Source organism: Cherax quadricarinatus, chromosome 62, assembly GCF_038502225.1.
Source record: "Cherax quadricarinatus isolate ZL_2023a chromosome 62, ASM3850222v1, whole genome shotgun sequence".
NCBI classification, from domain to species: domain Eukaryota; kingdom Metazoa; phylum Arthropoda; class Malacostraca; order Decapoda; family Parastacidae; genus Cherax; species Cherax quadricarinatus.
Window position 1 is genome coordinate 25,470,565 of NC_091353.1, and position 12,157 is coordinate 25,482,721.

The 12,157-nt window shown below is 43.6% G+C and overlaps 1 protein-coding gene across 5 annotated transcripts in view; it reads right to left on the reverse strand.

Annotated features, from left to right (window-relative positions):
- Positions 1-1,815: 1,815 nt before the first annotated feature.
- The window catches only part of LOC128706524 (serine/threonine-protein kinase NIM1), a 171,377-nt gene continuing 161,035 nt past the window's right edge, over positions 1,816-12,157 (reverse strand). The window contains exons 8-10 of one of the 5 annotated variants that reach the window (XM_070098511.1): positions 3,616-7,091; positions 3,304-3,327; positions 1,816-3,145 (exon numbers count right to left, since the gene is read on the reverse strand). In XM_070098511.1, the coding sequence (XP_069954612.1) occupies positions 6,777-7,091 (315 nt within the window). In that variant the 3' untranslated portion in view covers positions 1,816-3,145; positions 3,304-3,327; positions 3,616-6,776. Of the gene's footprint in view, positions 3,154-3,263; positions 7,092-12,157 lie in introns of all 5 variants that reach the window. The other 4 variants (XM_070098508.1, XM_070098510.1, XM_070098509.1 and 1 more) reach the window with 4 other exon arrangements.

Below are 12,157 nucleotides of genomic sequence, written 5' to 3' on the forward strand. Positions count from 1 at the left end.
TTGTAGGTAGGCTTCCGGTAGACTTTAAAAGAAAGTTTGTTTTCCCCTGTGCGTAAGAGAACGTCGAGAAAAGGTAACTGGTTGTCCTCCTCCTCCTCGGACTAGCCATGGGGGCATCCCATGGCTAGTCCGAAGAGTTGTTTGTACTTCTTGTCCTCGAACCTAAAACAGTTATAACGAACACAAAGTTCGACAAGGCTCACAAAATCTTGGCGGGGTACAGGTAACTCTGTATCATCTTTAATCACCCTGCGAAGAAGATCAATGGCTTGATCAACTGGGACATTGGTGAATAAGGCAGTCACGTCAAAACTTGCAAGCTTCTTATCACTCATGTCGAGATCCCAGTCAGGCTCATCTAAAGCATTCGGCTGACCTCCTTAACCGTATCAGGGATCTCGACATGAGTGATAAGAAGCTTGCAAGTTTTGACGTGACTGCCTTATTCACCAATGTCCCAGTTGATCAAGCCATTGATCTTCTTCGCAGGGTGATTAAAGATGATACAGAGTTACCTGTACCCCGCCAAGATTTTGTGAGCCTTGTCGAACTTTGTGTTCGTTATAACTGTTTTAGGTTCGAGGACAAGAAGTACAAACAACTCTTCGGACTAGCCATGGGATGCCCCCTTAGTGCAGTTCTTGCCAATTTATATATGGAGGACCTGGAATCAAGAAGGATCCTCAGTAACATCCCTCGTTCAGTTACTTGGATGCGGTACGTAGATGATATTTTGGTCATTGTACCCAAAAATCTTGACGTACAGGGCATCCTCAACACCATCAACACTCTGGAACCTACTATTAAATTTACTCTAGAGGAGGAGAAGGACAACGTTCTCTTACGCACAGGGGAAAGCAAACTTTCTTTTAAAGTCTACCGGAAGCCTACCTACAAGAATGATCTACATTTCTTCTCTCACCATGACACAAGAACTAAAAGAGGGGTAGTTATTGGCTTCTTTCTGAGAGCCTACAGAATTTCCAGTCCGCAGTTCCTCGAAGAAGAATGTACATACATCACCAACTCTTTTAGTTCACTACACTTTCCCCTACACTTCATACGTGACTGCAGGAAACGTGCAACACGTATCCTCAGCAAGACCAACACCTATCAAATTGAAGAAAAGCCTCCAAGTTACATCGTTTTACCGGTCAGCAACGTTGCCACTAATGTTTCAAAAATGTTTGACAGAAAACTGGCTAAAATATCTACCAGCTCTTCAACTACTATTAGGAACCTGATACAAAAACCCAAGCATGATTCTGGCACAAGTGCAGGAATCTACACTATACCATGTGGGGGGTGTGACAAAGTATATGTAGGGGAAACAGCCAGAACTCTGGACATTAGGATAGCAGAACACAAAAATGCTTGCAGAAATGATGACCCAAAAAACGCATGTGTACAACAAAGAGACGATGTTGGACACCTCATGAAATTCAATGAAGCTAAACTAGTTATTAAAGAAGAAGACTTAAGACGGATAAAATGCATTGAAGCTGCACTAATTTCTGTCAGTAACACTATAAAGCAAAAATCCGGTAGTTACAGTATTTCAAAATTACTAAGCAAGAGGATATTACCCATCCTGGGAACTGGTGTTACTTGATGCCAGCAGGTCCCTCCCTAGCCTCACCTCCTTAGTTCCATTACTACTACTACTACTACTACTACCACCTCTACCCACGCGTCACCTCACCTGACTCCTGCCACTATATATATATATGTGTTTTCTTAGTTTTCTCTGTATTAGGACTGAAGAAGCCACTCGTGGCGAAACGTTTCCTTTAATAAATGTCCTGAATTGTACATAAGTGTCTTTTTCCACATCTTGTCGGTATCACCATACCATTTCCTCAGATATGTTTGTGACTTGATAAAGCCCACTGTGTGGGCGAAACGTTGTCAATAAAGGATCACATTATAATGCATCTGTGTTTATTTCCCCCACCTAAACCTGTGAATTAGTGTTTATAGACCGAGAAACATACACCTCTCAGTGGTTTATAAAGACACGAGTATACACTAGAACATGATAGAAAACGTTTCGGTCCTTGGAACTTAGTCAAGGTCCCAGAACAAAAGCATCTTCAAATAAATACATCACAGTATTTGCCCACGCGTCTTTCTAAACCAATTTGTCGGGTTAATACCACGGTTTATAGCACACGTCTCAGTATATACAACCTTACAGACCAGTACACACACCTTCCACAGTATTCTTGTAAATAAATGTCTTTATTACAAGCTTTATTGATAAAGATAAAGCAATATTTACAGAGTTGTGGTTCCTCGTCACCTCAGTGAGGTTCAATTGACAAGAAATATTATCAATAACTTACGACTGACTCAACCACTAGGATTGTAGCCTCGTCTGAGGCTACACTGTTATACAGTGGTTACTGTACATTATACAGTGGTTACTGTACATTATACAGTGGTTACTGTACATTATACAGTGGTTACTGTACATTATACAGTTGTTACTGTACATTATACAGTGGTTACTGTACATTATGCAGCGGTTACTGTACATTATACATTATTACTGCACATTATACAGTAGTACTCCTACATTACAAATTAGTTTATGTACATTATACAACAGTTTACTATATACATTATACAGCACTATCTACACATTATTATTATCATTATTACTAAATGTCATTACCTGGTATTCGCCAGGTGCTGTGTGGCCCCTACAGATTTAGCGCTCCCCACCGGTATAATGACGCCTTAAGAAGTATCTCTTCTCTACAATACAGATAATATTTACTCCCAGGGCCAGGATATATTTCTTTTGTCTTTTCACTCAAAAATAATATTCCCTACGTGTACAATAATACTTATGTTGCAGTATGGTGTTCCTGTCGTTTGAGAAGACGTTTCGCCCAGGAGGGCAAAACGTGCTCTCAGTTGTGTGCCACTGATATATTATAGTCACTACATTTACAGTGCTATGTTTGGAGAAAGCAACTGATGAAGTACATCTAGGTGAAAGACCTTCACAGTACTCGTTAGTCATGTTCCAATAAGCTATTTTTAACCGAGCGGGGAGCGAGGGTTGTATGCTGTAGAGGGGAGCTTAATGAGAGCTGAGTGTAGAACACAGAAGCTGTGACCCTTCCCTTACATCAACCTGCTGACCTACACTCACAACCCAGCTGACCTACACTCACAACCCAGCTGACCTACACTCACAACCCAGCTGACCTACACTCACAACCCAGCTGACCTACACTCACAACCCAGCTGACCTACACTCACATCAACCTTCTGGTCTACACTTACATCAACCTGCTGACCTACACTTACATCAACCTGCTGGCCTACACTTACATCAACCTTCTGGTCTACACTTACATCAACCTTCTGGTCTACACTTACATCAACCTTCTGGTCTACACTTACATCAACCTGCTGGCCTACACTTACATCAACCTTCTGGTCTACACTTACATCAACCTTCTGGTCTACACTTACATCAACCTTCTGGTCTACACTTACATCAACCTGCTGACCTACACTCACATCAACCTTCTGGTCTACACTTACATCAACCTGCTGACCTACACTCACATCAACCTTCTGGTCTACACTTACATCAACCTGCTGACCTACACTCACATCAACCTTCTGGCCTACACTTACATTAACCTGCTGGCCTACACTTACATCAACCCGCTGGCCTACACTTATATCAATCAGCTGGCCTACACTTACATCAACCTGCTGACCTACACTTACATCAACCTGCTGGCCTACACTTATATCAACCTGCTGGCCTACACTTACATCAACCTGCTAGCCTTCACTTACATCAACCTGCTGGCCTACAGTTACATCAACCTGCTAGCCTTCACTTACATCAACCTGCTGGCCTTCACTTACATCAATCTGCTGGCCTACACTTACATCAACCTGCTGGCCTTCACTTATATCAATCTGCTGGCCTACACTTACATCAACCTGCTGGCCTTCACTTACATCAACCTGCTGGCCTACACTTACATCAACCTGCTGGCCTACACTTACATCAACCTGCTGGCCTACACTTACATCAACCTGCTGGCCTACACTTACATCAACCCGCTGACCTACACTTACATCAACCTGCTGGCCTTCACTTACATCAACCTGCTGGCCTACACTTACATCAACCTGCTGGCCTACACTTACATCAACCTGCTGGCCTACACTTACATCAACCTGCTGGCCTTCACTTATATCAATCTGCTGGCCTACACTTACATCAACCTGCTAGCCTTCACTTACATCAACCTGCTGTCCTACACTTACATCAACCTGCTGGCCTACACTTACATCAACCTGCTGGCCTACACTTACATCAACCTGCTGGCATACACTTACATCAACCTGCTGGCCTACACTTACATCAACCTGTTAGCCTTCACTTACATCAACCTGTTAGCCTTCACTTACATCAACCTGTTGGCCTTCACTTACATCAACCTGCTGGCCTACACTTACATAAGAACACTGCAACAGACCTACTGACCCATCCGGAGCAGGCCCATGTCCCTCCCCGGAGTAGCTCAATGACCCACCCAGTAATGAACTCACAATTTACAAAGGTAATGAACTTACCTTTGTAAATTGTGAGTTCATTACCTTTGTAAATTGTGAGTTCATTACCTCTGTAACTTGCTCAGCTATCAAAACTTTGGAGTCCAGTCCCTGGACCAATTATGTACCTCTGTAATCTTTTGACTACCGCCCACAGGATGGGTATGGGGTGCATAATAAACATATTAAACCAAACTAACAGTCTGGTCACCTCCACTCAAGGATGGAGCACTGCACCAGACCCAGCAGCACAAGCTAGTCAGGTCCTACTCACACCCACCCACACCCACTCATGTATTTATCTAACCTATTTTTAAAACTATACAACGTTTTAGCCTGAATAACTGTACTCGGGAGTTTGTCCCACTCATCCACAACTCTATTACCAAACCAGTGCTTTCCTATATCCTTTCTGAATCTGAATTTTTCCAACTTGAAACCATTGCTGCGAGTCCTGTCTTGGCTGGAAATTTTCAGCACTCTACATCCCCTTTATTTATTCCTGTTTTCCATTTATACACCTCAATCATATCCCCTCTAATTCTACGTCTTTCGAGAGAGTGCAGATTCAGGGCCCTCAGTCTATCCTCATAGGGAAGATTTCTGATACATGGGATCATCTTTGTCATCCTCCTCTGTACGTTTTCCAGAGCATTTATATCCATTCTGTAATACAGTGACCAGAACTGAGCAGCATAGTCTAAATGAGGCCTAACCAAGGATATATATAGAGTTGAAGAACAACCTGAGGACCTCTATTATTTATACTTCTAGATATGAAGCCAAGAATTCTGTTAGCTTTATTGCGAACACTAATGCACTGTTGTCTTGGTTTTAGATTACTGCTAACCAGAACTCCTAAATCCTTTTCACAATCAGTAGTATTAAGATCTACATTATTTAGTTTATATGTGGCATTGTTATTTAACTGTCCAACATTTAGAACTTTGCATTTGTCAATATTAAACTGCATCTGCCACTTCTCCGACCATTGCATCAGTCTATTCAAATCATCCTGGAGTGCTCTTGTGTCCTCATTAGAATGAATTGAACGGCCTATTTTGGAGTCATCAGCAAATTTGCTTATGCCGCTATTTATTCCCTCATCTATGTCGTTTATGTAAATTGTGAAAAACAACGGGCCCAACACTGACCCCTGAGGAACACCGCTTGTGACGTGCCCCCATTTTGATTTCTCCCCATTTATGCAAACTCTCTGCTGTCTATTTGTCAGCCATGCGTCTACCCAGGAAAAATTTCTCCTCCTATTCCGTGTGCCTTAAGTTTCCTCAATACCCTCTGGTGTGGAACCCTATCGAAAGCCTTACTGAAGTCCATATACACAATATCATATTCATTACCATGATCTACCTCCTCAAACACCTTAGTGTAAAAAGTTAGTAAATTCGTAAGACAGGAACGCCCCTTTGTAAAACCGTGTTGAGATTCATTAATCAATCTGTGCCTGTCAAGATGGCTACGAATTGCTTCGGCAATTATTGATTCCATAAATTTTCCCACTATGGAGGTAAGGCTTATTGGTCTATAGTTCGAAACCAAGGACCTGTCACATGCCTTGTAAATAGGTATTACATTTTCCATTTTCCACTTATCAGGCACTATGCCAGTTTGTAGTCTTCACTTACATCAACCAGCTAGCCTACACTTACATCAACCTGCTAGCCTTCACTTACATCAACCTGCTAGCCTTCACTTACATCAACCTGCTAGCCTTCACTTACATCAACCTGCTAGCCTTCACTTACATCAACCTGCTAGCCTTCACTTACATCAACCTGCTAGCCTTCACTTACATCAACCTGCTAGCCTATTATTACATCAACCTGCTAGCCTTCACTTACATCAACCTGCTAGCCTATTATTACATCAACCAGCTAGCCTTCACTTACATCAACCAGCTAGCCTACACTTACATCAACCTGCTAGCCTACACTTACATCAACCTGCTAGCCTTCACTTACATCAACCTGCTAGCCTTCACTTACATCAACCTGCTAGCCTTCACTTACATCAACCTGCTAGCCTATTATTACATCAACCTGCTAGCCTTCACTTACATCAACCTGCTAGCCTATTATTACATCAACCTGCTGGCCTTCACATACAACCTGCAGTATGATGTATACAGATTTATCACATCAAGAATACAACAATACAATCTACTACACTATAATACACGCACGGGACTTGACGCCTCCGTAGGTGGCGTTAACGGCATGCCCATTTTTGGGCAGCCTGGGTAGCCGTCTTCTATCCTTGCTGGGGGTGGAAGGTGAGGAGGAGGTGGGGAGAGATGAGACCAGAGTGTCGGTAGAAGTGTTGTGGTTGGTCGTGTTTGGGGTAGCTGGCCTGGTCATCAAGCGATGCAGGAGGATGCGGTAAGTAGCTAGGGATGGCGAGCGGGCGCCCAGGGTAGCTCCATCTTCCAGGGTATCACGGGAGATGCCCCACTTCTCCAGTGTTGACACAGCCTCTTCCTGCAAGAGATCGTAAGAACGTAAGAATGAATTAAGACACATGTACAACACTTGGGTGTCTTTATTGATGAAACGTTTCGCCTACACAGTGGGCTTCTTCAGTCAAATACAGAGGCAACAGTAGTGAAATACTTTTATTTTTTTATTGTTATTAACACACTGGCCGATTCCCACCAAGGCAGGGTGACACGAAAAAGAAAAACTTTCATCATTCACTCCATCACTGTCTTGCCAGAGGGTGCTTTACACTACAGTTATAAAACTGCAACATTAACACCCCTCCTTCAGAGTGCAGACACTGTACTTCCCATCTCCAGGACTCAAGTCCAGCCTTCCGGTTTTCCTGACTCCCTTCATAAATGTTACTTTGCTCACACTCCAACAGCAATTCATGTATTAAAAACCATTTGTCTCCATTCACTCCTAACAAACATGCTCACGTATGCTTGCTGGAAGTCCAAGCCCCTAGCACACAAAACCTCCTTTACCCCCTCCCTCCAACCTTTCCTAGGCTGACCCGTACCCCGCCTTCCCTCCACTACAGATTTAAACACTCTCGAAGTCATTCTGTTTCGTTCCATTCTCTCTACATGTCTGAACCACCTCAACAACCCCTCATCAGCCCTCTGGATAACAGTTTTGGTAATCACGCACCTCCTCCTAACTTCCAAACTACGAATTCTCTGCATTATATTCACACCACACATCGCCCTCAGACACGACAACTCCACTGCCTCCAGCCTTCTCCTCAATGTAACATTCATCACCTATGCTTCACACACATATAAGAGTGTTGGTATACCTATACTCTTATACATTCCCCTCTTTGCTTCCACGGACAAAGTTCTTTGTCTCCACAGACTCATAAATACACCACTCACCCTTTTTCCCTCATCAATTCTATGATTCACCTCATCCTTCATAGACCCATCTGCTGACACGTCCACTCCCAAATATCTGAATACATTCACCTCCTCCATACTCTCTCCCTCCAATATGATATCCAATCTTTCGTCACCTAATATTTTGCTATCCTCATCACCATACTCTTTCCTATATTCACTTTTAATTTTCTTCTTTTATATACCCTACCAAATTTATCCACCAACCTCTGCAACTTCTCTTCAGAATCTCCCAAAAGCACAGTGTCATCAGCAAAGAGCAACTGTTACAACTCCCACTTTATGTGTGATTCTTTATCTTTTAACTCCACACATCTTGCCATTCACACGCCTCGCATTCACTTCTCTTACAACCTCATCTATAAATATATTGAACAACCACGGTAACATCACACATCCTTGTCTAAGGCCTACTTTTACTGGGAAATAATCTCCTTCTCTCCTATTTACTCTAACCTGAGCCTCACTATCCTTATAAAAACTCTTCACTACTTTCAGTAACCTACCTCCTATATCATACACCTGCAACATCTGCCACACTGCTTCCCTATCCACCCTGTCATACGCCTTTTAGCCTTAGCCTTATCTAAATACTGTTCACTTATATGTTTCACTGTAAACACATGGTCCACACACCCCCTACCTTTCCTAAATCCTCCTTGTTCATCTGCTATCCTACTCTCTGTCTTACTCTTAATTCTTTCAATAATAACACTACCATACACTTTACCAGGTATACTCAACAGACTTATTCCTTTATAATTTTTGAACTCTCTTTTGTTCCCTTTGCCTTTTTACAAATGAACTATGCATGCTCTCTGCCAATCCCCAGGCCCCGTACCCTCTTCCATACATTTATTAAATAATAGCACCAACCACTACAAAACTATATCCTCACCTGCTTTTAGCATTTTTATCCTTATCCCATCAATCCCAGCTGCCTTATCCCATTTCATTCTACCAACTGCCTCACAAACTTCCCCCACACTCACAACTGGCTCTTCCTCACTCCTACAAGATGCTATTCCTCCTTGCCCTATACACAAAATCACTGCTTCCCTATCTTCATCAACATTTAACAATTCCTCAAAATATTCCCTCCATGTTCTCGATACCTCTAACTCTCCATTTAATAGCTCTCCTCTCCTATTTTTACTGTCAAATCAATTTGTTCCCTAGGCTTCCTCAGCTTATTAATCTCCAAAGTTTTTTCTTATTTTCAACAAAATTTGTTGATATCTCACCCACTCTCTCATTTGCTCTCTTTATACATTGCTTCACCACTCTCTTAACCTCTCTTTTTCTCTCCATATACTCTTCCCTCCTTGCATCACTTCTATTTTGTAAAAACCTCTCATATGCTAACCTTTTCTCCCTTACTTATCTCTTTACATCATCATTCCACCAATTGCTCTTCTTCCCTCCTGCACCCACTTTCCTGTAACCACAAACTTCTGCTGAACACTCTAAGACAACATTCTTAAACCTATCCCATACATCTTCGATCCCATTGCCTATACTCTCACTAGCCCATCTATCCTCCACTAGTTTAAATCTTACCCTAACTGCCTCCTCTTGCTCGTGCATGGCTAGATGTGGGTTCCAAACTGGTGCCGCATAATCCAATATGGGCCTAACGTACACGGTGTACAGGGTCCTGAACGATTCCTTATTAAGATGTCGGAATGCTGTTCTGAGGTTTGCTAAGCGCCCATGTGCTGCAGCAGTTATTTGGTTGATGTGTGCCTGAGAAGATGTGCTTGGTGTTATACTCACCCCAAGATCTTTTTCCTTGAGTGAGGTTTGTAGTCTCTGGCCCCCCTAGACTGTACTCTGTCTGCGGTCTTCTTTCCCCTTCCCCAATCTTCATGTCTTTGCACTTGGTGAGGTTGAACTCCAGGAGCCAATTGCTGGACCAGGTCTGCAGCCTGTCCAGATCCCTTTGTAGTTCTGCCTAGTCTTCTACCAAATGAAGTCTTCTCATCAACTTCACGTCATCTGCAAACAGGGACACTTCGGAGTCTATTCCTTCCGTCATGTCATTCATAAATACCAGAAACAGCACTGGTCCTAGGACTGACCCCTGTGGAACCCCACTGGTCAGAGGTGCCCACTCTGACACCTCGCCACGTACCATGACTCGCTGCTGTCTTCCTGACAAGTATTCCCTGATCCACTATAGTGCCTTCCCTGTTATCCTTGCCTGATCCTCCAGTTTTTGCACTAATCTCTTGTGTGGAACTGTGTCAAACGCCTTCTTACAGTCAAAGAAAATGCAATCTACCCACCCCTCTCTTTCTTGTATTACTGCTGTCACCCTGTCATAGAACTCCAGTAGGTTTGTGACACAGGAGTTCCCGTCCCTGAAACCATGTTGGCTGGTGTTGATGGGATCATTCCTTTCTAGGTGTTCCACCATTCTTTTCCTGATAATCTTCTCCATGACTTTGCATACTATACATGTCAGTGACACTGGTCTGTAATTTACTGCTTCATGTCTGTCTCCTTTTTTTAAAAATTGGGACTACATTTGCTGTCTTCCATGCCTCAGGCAATCTCCCTGTTTCGATAGATGTATTGAATATTGTTGTTAAGGATACACATAGCTCCTCTGCTCCCTCTCTCAGGACCCATGGAGAGATGTTATCTGGCCCCATTGCCTTTGAGGTATCTAGCTCATTCAGAAGCCTCTTCACTTCTTCCTCGGTTGTGTGTACTGTGTCCAGCACTCGGTGGTGTACCCCACCTCTATGTCTCTCTGGAGCCCCTTCTGTCTCCTCTGTGAACACTTCTTTGAATCTCATGTTGAGTTCCTCACATAATTCACGGTCGTTTCTTGTTGTCTCTCCTCCTTCCTTCCTTAGCCTGATTACCTGGTCCTTGACTGTTGTTTTCCTCCTGATGTGGCTGTATAACAGCTTCGGGTCAGATTTGGCTTTTGCTGCTATGTCGCTTTCATATTGTCGTTGGGCCTCCCCTCTTATCTGTGCACATTCATTTCTGGCTCTATGACTGCTCTCCTTATTCTCCTGGGTTCTTTGCCTTCTATACTTCTTCCATTCCCTAGCACACCTGGTTTTTGCCTCCCTGCACCTTTGGGTGAATCATGGGCTCATCCTGGCTTTTTCATCATTCCTGTTACCCTTGGGTACAAACCTCTCCTCAGCTTCCTTGCATATTGTTGTTACATATTCCATCATCTCATTTACTGGCTTCCCTGCCAGTTCTCTGTCCCACTGAACCCCATTCAGGAAGTTCCTCATTCCCATGTAGTCCCCTTTCTTGTAGTTTGGCTTCATTCGTCCTGGCCTTCCTGCTTCCCCCCCCACTTGTAGCTCTACTGTGTATTCAATGCTTAAAACCACATGATCGCTGGCCCCAAGGGGTCTTTCATATGTGATGTCCTCAATATCTGCACTACTCAAGGTGAATACTAGGTCCAGTCTTGCTGGTTCATCCTCTCCTCTCTTGTAGCGTCACTTACGTGCTGGTACATGAAGTTTTCCAGTACCACCTCCATTATCTAAGCCCTCCATGTATCTTGGCCCCCCTGTGACTCCTAGTTCTCCCAATCGATTTCCTTGTGGTTAAAGTCACCCATGATCAGTAGCTTTGCCCTGCACGCATGAGCCCTTCTGGCCACTGCAGCCAGTGTGTCAACCATCGTTCTATTGCTCTCATCATACTCTTGCCTTGGCCTCCTGCTGTTCTGTGGTGGGTTATACATCACTGCAATTACCACGTTGGGACCTCCAGACTGAAGTGTTTCTGCTATGTAATCACTTGCTTCTCCACTGTCTCCTCTCTCCAGCTCATCAAAATTCCATCGGTTTTTGATCAGTAGTGCCACTCCTCCACCCCCCTGTTCCCTCTGTCTTTCCTCAGGATCTGGTATCCCATTGGAAAGATGGCATCTGTTATACCTGTAAACTTGGTTTCTGTGAGAGCTATGATGTCTAGTGATGCCTCTTTGACTCTTTCATGGCACTCCCACTTATTTGTTATTCCATCAGCATTTGTGTACCATACCTTCAGTTTCCTCTCCAACACTGTGGTTTGGGGGGCCTGTGAGGGTGGGGACCTGGTAGTGTACTGTGGGATTCTATACCTGAGTGTTGGGTGGGAGCTGTGAGTATGGATTGTAGTTTGTGTTGGGATGGTGTG